Raw genomic sequence first — 20,407 nt, forward strand, 5'->3', positions numbered from 1 at the left:
TCCTCGGAAAAAGCAGGAGGCAAACTTTTTCCATGGTGGTGCAAACCCCATCAGCCAGCTCTGTGGGCTGATTTGCAAGATGAGGCAACATGGGGACACCAAAGTTGCAGGGTGCCCACAGTCTGTGCTTCTGCATTCCTGCTTCCCACTATGGCACAGCCAGGAGAACCCAGCAAAAAGCATGGTGAGGACTTGAAAAGAAAGTGTTTTCCTAATACAAGAACTGTTTATAACACAGTGGAGGTTTCCAGGATTCAAACGACTTTGCCTTGTGTTTCATGTCTCTGATTCTACACCCCAGCCTGACCCTAGCTCCCCCCAAACTCATTTTTATTAAAAGGATAAATCAGTCCAGCTTTTTCATCACCTGGCTTGCAGTTTGGCCATCTTTTGTTGTATGGAGAGCTGCTTGGAGCAAAGAACTGAGGGATGTTCAGGAGCTGCTGTGTACCAGTGGTGCCCAAGGCCAGGCTGCACCCAGATTCCTCCTCCAGCCATCCCTGCCTTCACTGTGACTTTGGGAAATGGGTAATCTTAGCTGTCTTAGCTGATTCTTCTGGCACACTAGAGAGCTGTGCCTGGGATCCTATGGCTTCTGAACTTAAGGCAAATATGGTAGCTGATATAATTGCAGTCGCATATTATACCAAATAATGGGGCTATAATGAGTTATATCCAGTCAGAAGATATGTCTTCCAGTTGTAGCTGCTACAGTTGGTAGCAAACCTTTATGACACAGAAATGGGAGGAAGTTGGAGGCTTGTGCTGCAGGATAGTGGCAATATTTTGTGAAACATTAAGACAGAGCTGGAGCTTCACCCTGAAACAGGCTGTGGCCTTGGGCAGAGGCCTGGGACTTGCATTTTCCTTGGACTAGTGTAGAAAGGAGAGTCATCAGTGAAAATCTAGAACCTCTTCAGTGCCATGGCAGACATCTATACATGACTCAGATGCTTTTATCTACCCTTCCTGCCACAAGGAAAATATGACAATGAAAACCTATCTTTAAAACATCCAAAGTATCTCAGATAAAGGATTTTATTTGTTTTAACTGATAATAAATGAGTCAAGGAACCAATTTACAATTGGATCACTTGCAATTGCATGCCCAGGTCAGACACATTGGGGTTTATGCCCTACTTTGATCATAGCTTTAAAATACAAGTGATAAGAAAGGGAGCACCAAAATCAGGCCTTTCCAGACTGGGGTTTTCCTCTCTCTGTTCCTGCAGAACTGTGCAATGACACTGAAAACCCAAGTCCAAGGACCTCTGTGGCACCTAAATGCTTCAAGGAGCCTGAGGGATCTCAGTCTCATGGGCTATGTGATCCTCAGTAATGGCATTTTTTAGACAGGAGACATGATGGCTGTTCCTGGAAATCAAGGGTACCTTTGTTGCAGACCATCTTTTCATGATCTCCAGGAGACAAAGCCCTTCTTTTGGTTCTCATCCCAGAATCTTGGGATGCCTCAAACTCATGAGTATATAATGTAATAATCTCATTAAGACATCAGCACTATAAGCTTTTTTCTCAGTCCCTTATTCAGAACAAGGGAATCCCAGGAAAAAGATCTAGGGCATCTATTGCCACCCCATCCCTGACTTCAGAAAAACACATTGGTCCAGCACTCTTGTCACCAGCAGAGCTCACACGAGGTCAGCCTGGGCACAGTGAGCACTATGTGCCTGTTGCAATGCCAGAGGCGCCTGCAGAAAGCAAGAGCAGGCACTCGACCTCGACTGAGCCCAGCTAAATATAACCAGTGACTGGTGAGCTCCTACGCCTTGCCTGGCTCCAGTCCTGCTGCAATACATTCCTTCTGAAGCAATGCCTTCTTCCTCAAACCCACTTCTCTGCTCCTTGAGATGCCACAGTTGAGTCTCGGAAGGTGGTTTCCTTTCCTCCGAGTAGTTTCTTTCTCCCATGGTACTGCTTTTCCTTTTCCCCTTTTGCTCATTCATCACTTGCTCCTGTGCATCTGCTCCCTTACTCAGCAGTCCCTGGTCAGCATAGCAAGCACAGGGAAGAGGGATGAGGGTTTCCCTGCTCCTATGACCGGGGTGATTAAAGCTCTCACACATGAGCCTATCCATGGATGTTAGTAGATGTAGTTTTGTCTCCGGGTATTTAGGCAGGTCAGAAGACCTGAGTAGGGACTTCTATGTCTACATGAGGCTTCTCTGGGCAGTAAGACTCATATTGGGTACTTTATCTCTTGCAAGTGCAAGACAAGTACTAAATTTTCTTTCTTTTTACAGGAATAGTACAAATATATCACAGAGGAACAACCTGCTTTGAAGTCCCTGCACACCATATCTTGTATTTACAGGTCAGTGCCAAGATAGCCAGTATTAATTTTACTATTAATACAGGGGGACAGCATGCACCTTATTGTGTTTTGGGATAAGAGGGAGAGCTGATGCTGTCCTTTTCCCTGTGCACAGACAAAGCTTGAGGGCAGCCTGTAGGTCACTGCCTGGCCCACACACCACATTCCTACCATGGCAGTGGTTTTAGTGAAGTATTTAGTGGTATTTTTGCACTGGTTACAAGCAGTATGGTTGATGTAGGTGATCGAGCAAGTAGGTGGTGCTACAAGCAGTAGTTCATGTCCCCACAGTCACAACAGGAGTTACTCTGATTTACCAGCACTGGTACAGTTAAAATGTTACAACTTTTGTAGATGTGTATTTCCTAAAACAAAGAATCACTTTAATCCCAAACCAGGATTCTCCCAGGGGTATGGAGAGGCTGAATAAATCAATGAGGTTTGTGAAAGCAGCATTGGAAATCAGTGCAAATAAAGGCAAATTTTGGCAGTTAATCACTTCTGAGAAGAGCAACACAGGATATGTGTTTTAGGCAAAATCTGAGGGTGAGATCTATTAGACATTATCCTAAAGTGACATGAAGGGCTGCAGGTCATGGCTAAGTTACCTATTACTACAAATTGCTTTTAAAATCAATGATCAGCTCGATGGTTGATTTATGATTTATTTTAAAACCAGAAAAAACAGCAAGCCCTCCAGCAACCCAAACACAATCATAAATCCTGTATTTCCTTTAGATCTGCAGTGTTGATGCCCCAAGTGGTGGGTCCGCAGACAATGCCGAAAAGCCGTCGGGCAGTGCTGTGCTGCCCAGTTGCCCTGGCTCAGAGAGCCCTTCAGCAGATGGACGCAGTCTGTTTGCACAGAGAAAAATCCATGAAGCAGGAAAGTGTCACGTAAGAGGAGGCACTGAGCCGTGGGGAATGAGTGCAAGCCCTGCTGTGAGAGAAAGACGAGGGCGTGCATTCCTCATGCCTGGGGGTACATACGTGTGTGTGTCTGTGTACACCATGCGTGTCTGACTGTAGGTACCTGTCCGGGTGTACGTGCATCTGCGAGTGTGTCTGTGAGGGATGTGGACGTGTGCCTGCACATGTGTGTGTGCGCAGGTATGTGCACGCGTGTGTGCACATGCAGGTGTGTGTGCGGGATACTCTGCGCACGCATGTACGAGTGTGATGCGGACACGCACGTCCGGGCACTCACGTCCGCATGTGAGCATGTACATGCACATGGGCGTGTGTGCAGAGGCAGCCCGTGCGTGCCTCTGTGTCTGTCCCTGTGCACACACACCCCTCCGTGTGCGTGGGCCCGGCCGTGCCCGCGGGTCCCACTCCGCGTCCGCAGGGACTGGGCTACGCCTCCCTGCGCGGGGCGGGGAGCCGGGAGCACACCCTCGGGAGCGGGACAGACGCACGCACAGGCACACGGACACGGACACGGACACGGACACGGACACGGACACGGACACGGACACGGACACGGACACGGACACGGACACCCGCTCCGTCCCGGCTCCTCCCGTCCCGTCCCGTCCCGTCCCGTCCCGCCGCCCCCGGGCAGCTCCGCGGCACCGCCCCCGCCTCCTCCTCCCGCCGCCGCCGCCGCCGCACAAAAGGCGGCGGGGAGGGCCCGGCCGGGAAGGGCTGCCCGGCCGCCCCGGCCGCCGCACCATGCCCAGCCGAGGGGGGCTGCTGGCCCCCGCCGCTGCCCGCCGGCCCCCCCCGCTCCTCCTCCTCCGCCTCCTCCTCCTGGCCGCCCCGCTGCAGCCCGGCAGAGGTAAGGGCCGCTCCGCTGCCGCCGTCCCGGGCCCTACGAACGCCACTCCGGAAGGCGGATTGTCCCCCAGACCCGACTCGGTGCTCTCTGTTACCGTTTATGTTCTTCCCTCTTCTCGCCCCCCTTCCCTTCCCGGCTGCCTCCTCCCGCCGCCCCTCTTTGCCGTGTGCCCGCTGCCGCAGCCGGCGGGACGCGGTCCACGCTGCCCCCTGCCCTGGCGCCGGCCGGTGCCGGGGCTCTCCGCTCATCCCCGATGGAGCTTTCCGCTCATCCCTGCCGGCCCCGGCATGGCGCTGCACCCCGGCCCCCTTCCCGCTGTGGCTCCGGGTTGCGGGCGGTGGGGACCCGCGCTCCGGCAGCGCAGCGGGGCACGGACTGCATAGCGGCGTGTTGCACCTTCGCCTTAAAAAGCACCCAACAACTATGTATGCACCTCGCTCTCCATATATTCTTAATGGAAGCAGCTGTAGCCACTTCTGTTCAGGGACAAGCACTGACCCGGGATGTTTGTCTGAGCTCTGTGTGTTAATCGATGGGATGAGTCGCATCAGCAGAAAGCCACACGCAAGCTTGCACCCTGCCGGTGACCGATCTCCTCACTCGCACCTTGTATGGTACCCCCAAGCTGCCTGGCACCCGAAGAGTGGTCCTCATCGCCTGTGGGATGCTCTCACAGCTTCTGCAAACACACAAGCTGCAGAGCAGTTTGGGACTCTACTCCAATAGTACTGGAAATAGGGTTTCACTTCTCTCTGAGCACTTGGGGAAGCAGTTTTATATTAAGGGAGCCCACAAAATGCCCTCAGTCCACCAGACTGGTGGACGTAATTACTCTCCGTGCTTAATGTTTTAATGAGTGATCTTAAGAAGAGGCACATCTTGTTGTGGAACTCAACTGCAAAAGTTCAGAAGAGATCTTCTTTGCTTTATTTATTTATTTATTTTGTGTGTCTGATCCATGAAACTGATGGTTCAGTATTGCAGCAGACCATCTCAGGGATGAGCCTGTTAGAATGCTTATTGGAAGCATAAATAAAATCCTCTTTTTTTTCCACACTTGGCTGTATAAAGTACATCACTTATTTTTTGGTTTTTCCTTCCCCAACCAAGCCAATACATTCATCTCTGTTTGAGGAGCTGCCCAAACTAGGATTTCTTGCAGAACAGGTTTAAAATGAGGTCTGATTGCCTGGAGCATCTTTATGAATAAATTTGTTGAGTACCTTTTTGTGAGAGTTTCCTATCTTGCTCTGCATCTGTAGTTTGATGTATTAAAATCTCTGCTGTCTAATGGGATAGATACGCTGTCTTCCTCTGCTTTTTGGGGCTCTCCTGCAGCTCAACCCAAGGGAAGGATGTCATTTGGAGATGCTGTTTGTGCCTGCTTGACACTGCTCTGCAAAATAGAGTGCAGGGCTTAGGACCCAGTGGCATTGGTGTGAAGAACTGTATGTGGGCTGTGCAGCTCAGTGATGCAAGAGGGTGGATTATTTTCCTCCAGAGTAATCCCAGCTAAATCCTGGATGGAATTTTCCCCATTATAAGAAGTTTAGTTGATTTTCAGGAGTGTTTTCATTAAGTGCATCACAGTCAAGGAGCAGACTGAGTTTCTTCCAGTCTCACTGGGTCACTTGTCCCAGGATCTGCAAGGATCTAGACTAGCATGAGCATTATCAGGTCCTTGCTTTGCCTGATTCAGGAAAGACTGTGCTGAATCAAGCACAGCAAAGACTTGCATCTGGAAAATCCTGCGTATTTCTACTCCAGCTCAAAAAGCTCAGGTTTCAGTCTAAAACTGGAGGGTTTCACAAAGCTCAGTTTTCACAACAATGTTGGAAATGGTTTAGTGTTGCTACAGAGTGGAAAGAAAGCATATTTGGAAACTTCAAAAGCTGCCACTGGGAGGAATGTCACCCCATGGCTTGGCCACAGGAGCGTGGGCTGCTTTGGTCATGGCACGCAGTTAAGAAGGAGACCTTCATTTTCATTCAGCTATTACTGTGAATAAGTACACTCTCAAAAATCCAGCAGTCAGGAATGGAGGTAAATATTTTCCTATTTCCATGCAGATGGGCAAGTGAAGCTGTGGGAGAGCCAAGGCAGGATACACAGAGTATGAACCCAAGTGTTTTCTGTATGAAGCACATTATTTCTGCTGTGTTACCCCATGCACCACTGCCAAAGCAGTGTCTCTTGAGGAGAAACTTTGGACCATATTGTGGGGTTTGGAAATGCAAGTGTTAATTGCTGTTTAAATTATGACTCCGTTGAAAAGTTACATTTTACTTTATATTACCTATTTGTCTTTTGAACTCTTGCAATGTCCAGGAACTGGAATATGACTTCTGAATGTGAACAAGGAATGAAATGCCTGGGTATGTGGTAATAGTCAGAAAAAAACCAACACCCTTAAGAAGGCTCTTGTTTGGTATGAATGAGCCCAAGGAGCCTGTCTGAATGAGAGCCATAGAGAAAGTCCAGGGCTTGGTGCTCCCGGATTATAATTAACCACCTTGTGGGCAGCAGAGACCCGTGAGTGCAGGGCTCTAATGGAGTCATGCCTTGGTGATAACCGAGTATGACTGACAGGATCTACTTCTCCTCTTATTGGTTTTAGCCCAGGGCACACTAGGTTTTCCTCCAGCTGTCCAGCTTGATTCACTGCTTCCTGCAGTCACAGCCCAGACCTGTATGGGACTGACCCAGGCAGCCACAGCTTTTCATTTTTTAATGCAATATTCCCATGGGATACAGCAAAAACCCCCCTTCCAAACTCCTGTGGCAGAAGGTTCTTGTAACTGGAAAAGACTCTGTGTGGCTCTTCAGCAGCTATCAGCAAGTCTGCGCAACCTGCAGATTATACCCAGTCGCAGCATGGTGCGCTGGTATTTGCAGATGCAACTGGCTGGAAGCAGAGGCCTGACAATGCTTTTATTGACATTTGGGTTGAAAAAAATAGCAGACTGGGAGTTCAAGCCCGAGGCATTTCATTTGGAGTGTGCAGCCTCTGTACTGAATCCTTGGCTGATGATTTCTTTAATCAGTTATTGACAGTGAAAGTTAATAGCTGCACCCGGGGGGAGCTGGGGCATTGGTGGTATCGAGAGGCACATTCTTAGCCACAGGCATGCTTAAACAAGCTGCTGCATTCAAAGCCCATACCATTGATGTCTGCTTCAGCTTAGCTTGTGTGGTTCCACTTTATTTTTAAAGACCAAAGCCCAGACTGTGGATTTTGCAAGTGAAATTCAGTCGGTACCCCTTGTGCTGCCGGATACCAGCAATACAGGAGCAAAGGGCATCACCGGTGCTCTGGTTGATTGCCCTGGCAGCCTTGTGGTCAGAGTGAGCCCTTAATGTCTTCTACCCCTGCCAGCCTTGAACATGCCCCAGTGCAAACACACTGACAGGCTTAACCTGGATATCCTGTGGAAATGACTCTTCTAATAAAATAGAAGTAATGTACTGTAACATGAGTCCACTGTGGAAATCATCTGTGTGGAATGGGTAGATGAATATCTTCCAAGACTCCTTTAATATGAAAATTTTGGGGACTCCCCCTCCCCCATATATTCAGCTGGAAAAATTGAGAAAGTATGCCTAAAGATGTGACTTTAAAAGTCAGCATCTCAGGGGGGAGTTCAGACCGCCCCAGCTCTGTGTTTCAGGCTGGTCAAACAGCTATTGCCTTCTGTCCACAGCAATGGAAGTCATTAGGAGATGAATAGCTGAACTCTTTGATTAACCATTGAAAAGGGTGAAGAAAAATCCCCAGGTTCAGTCATATTTTAGAGGTTCTCAGCACCTCAAAACAAATTTCTGTCCTTTACGGTTATCTTGGGGAAGGAAAAGAAAACAAGAACTCCTCACAGGTGAAGTGAGATTTACAGCTTCGTCTGCCTTTTAAGCTTCTGGGAGATTCTTTGCACTTGTTTGAATTTACAGTATGTTTAGCATTAAGAATGCCTCAGAACCCCCCTGATTACTGTTTTGGAGTAGAGTAATCATTGAACCCACCCTGCTGTCTCTTGTTCTCTCTTGCTGAAGGTCTCAATCTCTGCACCAGTGGAAGTGCCACATCCTGCGAAGAGTGTCTCCTCATCCATCCCAAATGTGCCTGGTGCTCCAAGGAGGTATGTGGGCAGACCTTGTTTGTCTTGCATGCTTTTTGTAATACTGGAAGGGAGATCTTTTCTCCTTTTGCCTGTTCCTGAGCTGGTCCCATGCTGGAAGGGCTGGGTGAGGGCAGTGGGTGCTCCATGCAGAGCATATTTTAGGTGTATGCAACTCCTCAGCTCTCTGACATCATAGGAAGTAAGTCTTTGACTCCAGTGACCCCCACATATCCTCAACAGAGAAACACTGTTCCTTCAGTCCTTCTGTCCCTTCAATTACCTTCTTGTTTTCGGTGGATGCTGGATCCCTGCATGGGCTCTGTGTTGCAGGGAGCCTTGCTCAAAAGCTCTCTTCCTAAAAAGCCCCAACCCTGGCTGGTGTCCTGCTACGTGTCCCTTGTTGTGTGGCCTGGCATGGCATGGACTCTTTGTCTGTAACAAAGATAATTCTTTCTGAATCTATCCTGTCATTTTTGAGGGACAACCCACATTTCTGGCATCAGTGGCATGCTCTGGCAATGAGTTGCACAGCTTAGCTGAGCACTTCAGAGTGGAAATACATCCTTGCGATGATGCTGAAGTTGCTCGCCCGTAATATAATTGCTCTTCCTTAGGCGATGCTCATCAGTTTACATATATATATGTGTATAAAATCCAAATACATCTTATGTAGACTTACAATTTCTAGAGAACAAGATGTGTGAAAGACCTAATAACGTCTGATGCGTAGATAGCAGTTGTCTCCTTATTGCCTTGCTAAGTGTTTGAGAGAAATATGGATGCTTATAGATATGTGGAAAACCCCTGCCTACTTTCAGGCACAGCTGCTGTGCCAGAAACTGGATTTGGGCTGTGAGAAACTGCAGAGCAGTGGATGATCTTGAACCTCTCAATGGGCATGGCCAGGAATGATGATGTTCCATGCTGACCATTATTCCTCTAGTGTGGCCCTCCTGGTCCCATTTTGGGCACTCACGTCATCTTCCAGCTATGATGGTGATGCTGAGCTGAGGATGCAGGTGCTGCCCATGTGCCTCTCTGCTGCTCCCATTCCTCCTCCTGCCAGGCCTGCCTGGGGCAGCTCTTCAGGGCAGAGGATGGGTTTGGGGATGGGGATGGACATGGAGAAAAGGTGGCTTCCAGTCCCTACAGTTTGACTGGGTCTTGGAATGTACCCCATTCACTGGGTCTGCAGGTCTATTTTACTGCATTTTTCACTTATAAGCACAGTTGCAGCTTTCCAAGGAAAACCTTGTAATGCTACAGTCACCATGCTGCCTGACAGTGTAACAGCTTTTGTGGATTGTTTTTTTCCAGAAAGGCAAAGGGTGTGCAGAAGGGAAAGGGTAAAGCAATAGATCTCTCTTCTGAGACATCTTGTAAACAGCTGTAAGAGCTCCTCTTCCAGCCAGCTAATCTGTGGTGGTGAGATTGGCTCCAGAAACTCTGACTGTTAAGCTATGTGTACCCAATAGCTTGTGGGAGTTTTTTTGTTTTTTTTTTACTTCTTGCCATCAAAAGACAACTTTTTGCAAAACGGTGCTAGTGGAAATGTTTGTCTGGTGGTCACTGTGACCACTAATTGTACAGCAGCCCATGGGACTGGCAGCTTGACTCTTATCTTGCAAATAGGATAGTTATTAAAAAAAATTCCTGACTGAAATGAAGGGTCCAAGAAGGAAGATGGGTGTTTACAGGAAAGTGCCGTAATACTTCCTGACCTTTAGCCTGCAGCATCTATTTAAAAATACAGTTCAAGGTGTTTTGTGCCAACAGCTACATGTTTAAAAGCTGCTGTCCCCATTACATGCTACATGCTAAAACTTAGCAAGTTTTTGTTCTAATTCTCAGGGGAGTGTTTTCGGTTGGTTTTTTGTTTTTTTTGTTTGTTTGGGGTTTTGTTTGTTTGTTTTTTGGTTTTTAGAATTTACTCTTTGAAACCCTGGTTCTTTCTCTTTAGCTGAGACCATCAGATGAGGAAATGGGATTTCGAAAGATACCTAGAGGTTTTCTGACTTCAAAAGTTTTAAAGTAGTATCAAAAACTCTCTAATATCTGCTTTCTTTTCATAATCATTTCACCACCTTATTCCTTTTTCCCCATTGCAGCCCAGTCAGGTTATTAAATTTATTAAATTGCTCTTAATCTGTTTTCCTTAGCTTTTTCTGTTAGCTATCTATGTTGCCTGGGAGTGTATATGCCAGTCAAGTTCTACAGCTCTGCTGCTGCTTAAGTATCAGGGGTAATGTATTGTAGTGGATTCTACACATGGTGGTCATCTTGTGGCAGAACCTCAGTCAGCTAATTTGTGTGTGTTTTGTGTTCCCTTACTTAACATGTTTGGGAGCAAATTGGGCCAGCTTTTGTCAACTTTGTAGGCAACAATTAATAATTTTGTCAGGAAGCATATCTAGCAGAAGTCTATTAGTATATAGAGTATAATTCTACATATAATTCTGTGTATTATGTGTATATGTATTATGTATACAGGAAGCGTAGAGATGGCTGTTATATGAGAGATAGATAGACAGACAGACAGACACACACACAAAGTATAGTTACATGTGTTATTTATATATATATATATATATATATATATACACACCTTCTTATGTTTCCTTTGGGGAATAGCATCACTTGTCAGTACCATCATACCTGTTTGTAGGACAGGAGCAATTTGAACAGGAAAGGTGTGCTGTTTCCCGGACACAGTGACACCTCCTGCAGGCTCCCACAGTGTTTCATCCTCCTCCATCACTTTCCTGGATCCAGGCTCTATGTAAGTGCAGAGGAGCAGAAAGTCTTGAACTCTCATAGACTGCAACTATGGATTAGGAGTGCGTGAAAGCAATCCTGTGGATGCAAGGAGCATTATCCTGGTAGTTTTCCAGGAGGGATAAGGTTCCTTGAATTTACGTTGCCTTGCATTTTGAGGATAAGAACATGTGTATAGATAGATGCTTACAGCAGGGTAGTTAAGATGCTATCACTTTGACTGCCATTTCCTAATCTGTTAGTACAAGGTGAATCACATCCCCTGGCTTGATTTGACTTCTTTTCACTTCTGCTTTTGTTCAGCACCTCTGTTCCCATCCAAAGGGGTGGTGATGGATGCGTTGATGATAGCAGCTTCTGGTACGCAGAAGCCTTAAAGCCCTCAGGGGTTGTTGAGCTAACCACAAGTCTTTTGGACTGTTGGAAATTTGGAAATTTGGAAGCAGACATTGATTCTGTTGGCTGTTGGAAGAACACCTTGAAAGGCAGGACTTAAAGGTATTGATTTCCGTGGCACTTAGAACAGGAAATGTGAATGTTTGCCTTAACCATCACCTGAGCATGCCTTGGAAGAGGGCTCTCTGATGGAAAATGACTCTTGGGGTGAGGGAAGACTGCTGCAGCCTTTCTATCCATTCTGGAATCTGAGGAGATTACTCAGCTTCTCTTGCAATGTCCAGGAGAAGCTGGAAATGACTAGAAATTGCTGACATGCTGCTGGTACAATACTCTGGCTGGAAACTGTACCCTGACCTGTGGGGTTGCAGTGATCTCTGTGGCAGCCTGGGTTTTGTGGGTGGGAGAGCAGGATGCTTGTGAAATTTTTGCAGTGGCATCTGGTTGCCCAGGCTGAGCTTGGCTTGTCAGGGGAAAGCAGGAAAATCTGGAAGTGGCTTCAGTGCTGTCCTCCGAGCTGCCAGGGCAGGTGTCATAGAGAAGTGGGGGTTTTGATAATGATAAACCTACCTGGGGTGGTTGCTCTTCAAAAGAGCGTTTGGGAGTACAAGTATGGGGGGAAAATTTTCAGCCATACTTTGCTGTTATCTTTGTTTGCTGCTTTGGGGAGCAGCGTTGTAATGTGCAGAGGTTCCTTTTGTTTATTAGGTGCATGAACTGTGTTCATGCATGCATGACCTATGTGGATGCATTTATGTGTGCACATACAGAACAGAGATGCACATTAATTAAACTGAAACATCCTTTTTGATTAACTGAATTGCAGTTTTCCCAATGGCACCTTCTGTTTTCCAGCAGGCTCTTTTACCCCATCCTCTTCATTTCAGGAACGTGTGCCTAGAGAACGAGGAAGGAAAATCAAGGATGTTCCTAGAGGGAACATGTCCATTGTTTTAAATGGAGAAAACAGGCATATTTGAGACTGAATTAATGCAGAACTGGATTGAGTAAAGCAAAAAATGTTAGGGACATGCCTAGTCAGGAGTTAGATAGTCAGTGCTATTCTCCCTTTTTATAGCATGAACCAAACAATTTGTCTTAAAACTGTCAAACTGGCGAGCATGTAATTGTCATGCTGTTGTCTCCATTCAGTCTTTCTGCTCGTGAGCATTTGCTTTTGTGAGCTTGTTAGCACAGAGACTGGACAACAATGATCCCCACCAGGCTGGGGGCAGCCACAGTTACTGTCAAGGACCCGATGGGACCTTCCCAAGCCAATGCTGCTCTGTGGCACGAAGCAGTGTTTGGGGTGGATCCTGCTTGTGCATCTGCTGCATTTCTTGCCAAAGCAGGCCCGCAGTCAGATGGTTGGCAGGTATCTGACCACACTGAATTGCTTAATCAACTGTAATGTGTCCTCTGCTTGAGGGAAATTGGGGTTTGAACCAGTGTGCTGCGTCTGAGCTGGTGTGGGGCTGCCTTTCAGTGTGGTTGCTCGTGAGCTGTTTGAACCTGTGTGATGCCCTTTGCGCTCCAGATCTGCTCATCCATTTTTGCCTTTAACTGAACCTCCATGAGGCTTGATTTTTTCTGTCACAGAAAACTTTACACTTGACTTGGATAGTACCCGGTAGCCCCAGTTCTGGCTTTGGTTTTTGACCCATGGATGCACATGAGGGTCTTTTCAGGGTGCTATTGTGATTGCTGAGGTTTTCCCAAGGTTGCTGTCACTTCCCTGCTCAGTTACTTTTTCTGGATAAGAAATAATGCAGAAGTGGGAGTCAGTTCTGCACCCCTGGGTGCTGAGGTACAGTCCCATTGCCTTGGGCATCTGCACCTCTGAGGGTGGATATTTTCTTGCCCCTCAGCTAATACAGACAAGAAGAGTCCTGGATTTGATTGGAGCTGCAGCTTAGTGATTGCTGCCCTGTGCCAAGTCCTCTGGGCCCATTTTAAGGGAAAGTTTAAGAGAAAGGGGTCAAGCAAGACCTCCTTGCTTGGGTCAAGCAAGGAGGACCTGTGGACTGGAGGAGTGCAGAGGTGCTGCTAACCCAAGAGCTTTGTACAACTCCCATCAGGAGTTGTGTAGGGGTCTTCCCCTGACTTCCTGGGCTTCCTTTGGAGAACTTTTGTCACCAAGGCTGCAGAAAAATACATTAAAGCAGTAACTGTTTCTCAATGCCACGCAAAGTGTCAGGCATGCATGGGCACCCTGCCCCAAAAAATCTCCCAGCAGGTCCCACATGGGTGTGCTCCTTGCCCTGCATGCCATTGTTGTCCTGTCCTCCCCTCAGCAAGCAGAGACTGCTCTTGTGTACACCACTGCTGGGATGAGGAACATTCATATAGACAGTACCATACCCTGAGCTGTCTGTTGTGATGTTACAAGCCTGGCTGCTGAGGAGTAACTGCTGGGGGAGAAGGTTGCCATCCTCTTCTCCCTGATGTACCTGCCCCTCCTGGCTCTTGTTCCACTGTCCTGGCCTCAGCCAGAAAATTGAGCCTTGATTCAAAGCACTCTGAAGTGAAGTCTTTCCATTCACATCAAGAGGCAGACCCTGGGAAGGACTGGAAGTTGCATGAGCAGCCGTAAGTATTGGTGCTATTTGGATACTTCTCTCCAGTCTTAATACCTGGAGAGTAACTAAAAGTTCCCAGCTGCACTCCTAGGCTGTTTGTGTTGCTTTTTGCATAGTTAGTGTCCTTTCTAATAGATGACAGAAGAGATGATCTGGCAGAACTGCTCACCTGGAGCTGGGGTCTGGCTACTGGGGAAGTCATCTCCCTACAGATGCCCTGCTGCAGGGTGGACAGGCCAGGAGAGCACCTGGACCATGTCAGATTTTCACTGACTTCAAATAAAGCCACATTTGAAACTTTTCTACAAAGCTGCCTGAAAAGTACTGCTCTGAAAGGATGGGTGTTGTTTTCAGTTTTGTGAGGGATTCTGATTTTTATTTTGTAATGCTGGAGATTATTTAAATAGTCCCAGTCCTCATTTTTGGAAGTTCATCTGTTTACATGAGGCATTCCAAGAAATTTGTGTTCATATCCATCTGATGTGCCGTCGTCAGTTTCTTGGCTGGACCCTGTTGCTGGATGCTGGAATGCAAATCTTGCATTTTTCAAATAGCATTGGGACCTTGTAGTGAGAAAAATGCAGCAGGAAGCCTCTGTCTGTGTCTCAGGACCCCGTTTCGAAGCTGTCCTTGAGGGACCCCTGGAAATTACCCCATGGGGATCTGTCAGGAATGTCTCCCTCTTTGATGTGTCTCCTGTCCTCTGCCACGCTGGAACTTCAGCAACAAGTGAGGTTTATTCAGTCCCACACTGGTTTTGGCTTCACAACTGAAGGAGGGACTGGCATGATGTGAGCATCTTCTTTGCATTATTTCATGTCATTTTAGTCCCTCAGCCCTGCAGCTGTAGAGAGTTGTCTCTATTGTTATAGTGCAAAAATAAATAAGAATCAACTGTTGAAAGTCCAGTAAGTTTTAGGCGTGTGACTTGTTCCCTTGGGCACTTTTGGGGACACCAAAAAAAAGGCATTCTAACAAATAGGCTCTTTGCAAAAGGCTGCATTGTGTGGCTGGCTGTTCCCGAGTGCTCCCTGGCACAAGGCTGCATTGTGCACCACGCATGAGGCTCACAGCAAAGGCTGGAGCTCTGGGACAGGTGCTGGGAGACTGCCGGCCCTGGCAGCCTGTCCTTTGGGAGTGAGCTGCTGCCTGCACCTTGCTGCCTGTGCCTCACTGCCTGTGGTGGGCACACACTGCATTTTAACCAGCTCCCATGAAGTCTCTCCCACCTCCCTTACTCTCCAGCAAAGCTGCCTAGGGCAGCCTGCCCACATGAAAATGCTCTGGCTGTGCGTCAGGGACCGCTTGCTGTCGTTTTGTTTCCCAAGTGACAGTGTCATGCCAAGGCCTGCAGTGTGGTGGTGTGAGGGAGGCACTACACACAGTGCTTGTGTGGGGATGTGTGATGTCTCGCCTCGGAAAGAGGATGCAGGTTCCTGGAGCCAACCAGCCTCAGTCTGCACCTTCACATCTTGGGTTGGTGGGTTTGCCTGGCTTCCCTCAGTGTCACCTCCTTGTCCTCTGTTCTGTCTTTTGCAAGCTCCTTTGAGGTGATGCATGTGCCTAAAATAATAGAGATGGCAATGGGCTGTCCATGCAGCAAACCAAACGCTTTGCTTTGGTCTCAAGTGACCCGAGCCAGGGCTGGGAGCAAGTGCCGCTGCTGTGGCTGGGTTAAAAACCCAGGCTTAGCTTTCTGTTGTGGTGCTCTGCAAGCAAATTCAATGTTCAAATCCTTGCAGAATTTCCTTTTCTGGTAGGTCCCTTTGAAAGGCTCAAGGCTCAGTGCAGCCTCCTTCCAAGTACAGTCACCACAAAGGACACCAGCTTCTCCTTGTCATTTTCTATTTGCTAGATACCAGCATGTCTAAACAAAGCCCCTGCTGTGGGATTGATGTATTCCCCTCCAGTTCCCTTTTGACCATTCTTCACCCCCCAGGAGTTCGGCAGCACAAAGTCCATCACATCCCGGTGCGACTTCCTGCAGAACCTGATTGCGAACGGTTGTGCCGGAGCCATTGAAAACCCCAGCAGCAGCATCAAAGTGCTGAAGAACGTCCCTCTGAGCAGCAAGGGCTCTAGCCAGACACACCTGGACGTCACACAGATCACACCTCAGAAGGTCGCCTTGAATCTTCGTCCTGGTGAGTCCCCAGTGGCCATGTGGGGTGCAGGGGAAGTGAGACGAGGTGGCCAGGATATGCCAAGAGGGTGTTGTAGCTTGTGGCCTTGTAACCCATTAAAACAGGTGACTGCTGGCCCCTTCCGTATGGTGGTGCATCACAAATAGTTTTGGGACTGAGGTACATGTCCTCTGAGAGAGGACACTGCTGTTGAACAAAGTCAATCAAAGCCCACTTGTAACTGTTACCAGTACTAGTCTTAACCCGTGCATGTGTTTAAAAGGAACCTGCTCAGCTTAAAAATGGAATGACTGGGTAGAAGGAGTTAAAATAACTTTGGCTTCTTCACCAAGCTGACAGTGTATGACTCTAAACTGAGACAGCTCCTTCTGTAAGTTGGAAACAAACGCACATATCTGTTTTCTGTTGGTATGCAAAAGAGCCATCGGATCAGGGCAGAAGATAGAGATTTGAACTTATGACTCAGGCCTTGGACTGTAGCCAGGTCCCTGTTTCATTCCCCTGAGCCATCACACTTCCTTTTAATTAAAAATTAGAATGGAGTGGCTCATCTGAGCTGTGGGAGCATGCTTGTTATCAAAAGTTTTTGCATGGTGGGGGGAGGCTTTAATGTGGGTTTAGAATTCTTGCAAAAATTTGGCAGCTGATATTTATGAAGAGCTCTTTATTGCAAAGTTAAGAAGCAAATATAAAAGCTTGATTCATTATAAGGGATTGGTGTGGGTTTCTAAGGCTTACAGTTTTGTGACAGCTCTCATGAGCATACAGAAAAATGAAATATGTTGTTTTGCCCAAGAAAAACCAGAGTTTGAGCTGGTGCTTATGCTATCAGTGCTCTCCCAGAGCCTACCAATTGCTGCAGCAGCTTTTGTTTTAGCTGTACATGTTGGATGGTTGTCATGTTTCTCAATTAACTTCCTCAGCAGTAAGACTGCAGTCATTGGTCAGACCCTCAAATCTAAAAATATTTCACTTCAAAGCCTTAGAAGCAGATACCTGAGAGCCATCACCACTGAATGTACATCTAGATGATGCCTGCCTTCTACCAGTGAATGTTGCTGATGAAACAGGCTTGCTCCCATTAAAAAAGGGAGTTGTTATTACTGCCATTTCTTGAGGCGATTCCTGACAGAAAGGGCTGGCTCAGCTTCTGCATCTTGCCTTCTGTACACCCCCATTCACGTGCAGTGCCCGCTGCTCAGTGAATTCCCCTTTCCCAATCCCAGGGAGTTTTTCGCAGCCGAGGTGCAGATGCTTCCGATCTGCTGCAGGGTATGGGAGTCCATCTCCCCATGGCGCCCTGGGGTCCGTGCTCTCAGATACCTTGGCTGCTGTGCTGCTTCTGCCTCCCCTTGCAGGGGACCATACTCATGGCCCTCTTCAGTTCTTCTTGGCAGAGAAGCCCTCCAGGTCCAAGCTGAGCTGTGGGAATCACTCCAAGGATGCCTGCAGCAATTCCCACGCTGAGCCAGTGAGCTCCCCTCCCTGTGCTCCTCTTGCAGGGCGTCAGAGTGGTTGCAGGAGGAGGGACATACCTAGATGTTTGTAATATTATCTCCCATTTTTGCTCTCTTTTTGATGTTGGGCAGCACTCCTCCTTTGGGCTGATGACTCTTTAAACCCTTGTATTAGCAGCCACAGTTTAAATTATCCATTAATCCTTGAGCTTGAGAGAAGGGGTTTCACCCTGTGAACTCAAGACAAAAAGGAGACAATGTTGATTTAATTTGGGGCATGAAGGGTGTACTATTTCAAAGATGAATTCATGTGGAGGTCTGTGGCAATGGTGATCTTGTATTCTTAGACCGCTAAGCAGAAGCAGAAGGGAGAGGATTGTCAATTGTTTGCTGTTCCCACCCAGGCAGTTTGATCTCATCATTCTGTGGCAGAAGTCACATCCCCAAATCAGTGTCTGCAGCTAAACTCCAAAGGCCTTAAATTGATGTCCTTACAGGGTAGTGTTTGGATTGACCATTTAGCTTTTATTATATTGCTTTTTAATCCTGAGTCCAGCTATATGGCAGGGTGTCCCAGTTAAACAGAAAATATTAATGTTGTAAAAGGAATTAAAAAATTAATAAATGCAAGTTATGTTGCCCATCAAGCCATAAGCCTCACCAAGCAGGAAAAAGAGCTTTGTTTGGATAAGCATGATTGTCAAGTTTGCATTTTTAAATTGCCCAAAATCAGTTTTTCCAGTTTCTGCACTGCCTCTGTGTGACAGTATCCAAGAAACATTTCTGAATTCAGTTTTCAGTTTAAAACTTTTCAGTAAAAGCCCTAAGGAGAGGATGGTTGTGATGGTATGTGAGGAAGGAGGGGGATGGATTATCCCTAGAAGTGTGAGAGTAATACTGCGCACAGAGAATAATAAATTCTTTTGCACTTACATCTTCATACATTAGTGATCTTTTCTGTGAGATAATTGGTTTGTGCAGTTAGAAATGAAAGAAGAACAAGCCACAGCATCCTGTTGGTTTTGGTGCTTCTCGGGGGCTATTAAATTTGTAGCTATTAAGAGAAACAGGTTGGATCAGAGAATCCCAAATATTCTTCCTGGCAGGAACAACAGTGCTTTGGAAATGGAAATGTTGCAAAATGCAGAAGGACACATCCCCTTTTTCTGAAAGGGTTGAGTATACCGGTGAGAAAAATGTGTAGGAATTAAAAACATAGGCATGGGAATGAATTTTCCCAGATTTAAACACGTTTTTGGAGCACTGAATTAAAAGTCAAGCTTGCAAACATGTTTTTTACCCTGAAATCAGTACAAGCAGGTTTTGCACTACATAAATAATGTTCTTCTTTGTCCCCCCACAAAATGTATGGCAGGTACAGCGTCAGGCCCACCTGGGGCACCTCTGCTGTGAAGACAGGCTGAGACAGTTGGGGTTCTTGAGCCTGGAGAAGGGAAGGCGCTGGGGAGACCTTAAGAGCACCTTCCAGTACCTAAAGGAAGCCTATAAGTGAACTGGAGAGGGTTTTTACAGGAGCCTGTAGTGACAGGACAGGGGGTAATGGCTTCAAATTGAAAGTGGGATGGGTTAGATTAGATACTAACATGTTGCCCAGAGAAGCTGTGGGTACCCCATCCCTGGAAGTGTTCAGGACCGGGTTGAATGGAGTCACAGTCACAGCAGCTTTGGGCAAACTGGTCTAGTGGAAGATATCCCTACCCAGGGCAAAGGGATTGGAATGAGATGATCTTTAATGTCCCTTCCAACCATACCATTCTAGGAGTCCGTGATTTGGTTGAGCCATCTCAATAGCTCTGCTTACTGTAGGGCCAGTGCAGAGTTGCATCCTACTGTTACTCCACATCTCAGCCCTGTGCTGGGAAAGCCCTACTCCTGCTGGAAAAGAAAGCTGAGAGAATAAGGAGGAATATTTATGGTGTGAGCTTCCTTCTTTTTGCAGCTGGTACCTGGGCAATATCTACATGTCCATATTTGCACAAGGTGCCTCACACAGCCCTGCCTTCTTCAGGGAGAGTTGTAACAGGCTGCAGGGAAATGCTTAAATAGAAGGAAGGCGTTGGTTGAGGAGCTGTAGCTGACTCCTCTGGCACCCCAGCATCGAGCTGCGAGAGATGCACAGGGAGCAAAGAGCAGACTGGGATGTAAACCCTTCCTAGCTTTGTTTGCAGAAGATGCAGCCTCTGACCTCTACACGCATCTGCCTGGATGCTGGGACCCTGGCTCCTTTGCTGAGGGGCTGGATGCTGCTGGGCTGAAGCAGCTGCTGCAGAGGCTGGGAGGTGTCTGCTTGCTCCCCACACATGGAGACAGCTCCAGGGATCAGTACAAAGCAGATCCTGGAGCCAGGGAGAGTGTTTGGCCCCGTGTGCAGCTTGGTGCAGCCTGACCCCTGATGCCAGCCAGGCTGCAGAGCCCCTCGTGCTGTGCCTTACCAGCATGGCAGTTTTGGGCTGCTGCTGCTGCCGCCATTGAGCTGGAATTAAGTGGGAGCAGCTGTGCTGTTGCGCACAATGAGGAAAACAATAAAGTGGTTACGGAAGTGTTTTCACAATGCTGAAAAATGTGAGTTTTATTTCTGGGGAAGAAGAGGGGAAGCCACAAGTGTTTTGCAGAACCTGCCAGTGCCTAAAGTACAGCCTTGGCCATGAAATGCTGGGAGAGGGCAGGAAGGGAGCTTGGTCCTTAAAGGATCTGATTCCCTGGGTCTGAAACCCCACTGATCTGGAAAAGGGGTTGAGGTGGCAGCTGGGATCTCCAAATCAGCTGGGTGTGAGGGTGCTGAAGTCTGGATTTTCCATTAGACCCTTC

The 20,407-nt window shown here is 47.5% G+C and overlaps 1 protein-coding gene across 1 annotated transcript in view; it reads left to right on the forward strand.

Annotated features, from left to right (window-relative positions):
- The first annotated feature begins 3,767 nt into the window (after positions 1-3,767).
- The window catches only part of ITGB5 (integrin subunit beta 5), a 60,795-nt gene continuing 44,155 nt past the window's right edge, over positions 3,768-20,407 (forward strand). The window contains exons 1-3 of the mRNA XM_071561852.1: positions 3,768-4,112; positions 8,160-8,245; positions 15,917-16,121. Coding sequence (XP_071417953.1) covers positions 4,007-4,112; positions 8,160-8,245; positions 15,917-16,121 — 397 coding nt within the window. The 5' untranslated portion in view covers positions 3,768-4,006. The remainder of the gene's footprint in view (positions 4,113-8,159; positions 8,246-15,916; positions 16,122-20,407) is intronic.

Source organism: Pithys albifrons, chromosome 8 (genome assembly GCF_047495875.1).
Source record: "Pithys albifrons albifrons isolate INPA30051 chromosome 8, PitAlb_v1, whole genome shotgun sequence".
Taxonomy (NCBI): Eukaryota; Metazoa; Chordata; class Aves; order Passeriformes; family Thamnophilidae; genus Pithys; species Pithys albifrons.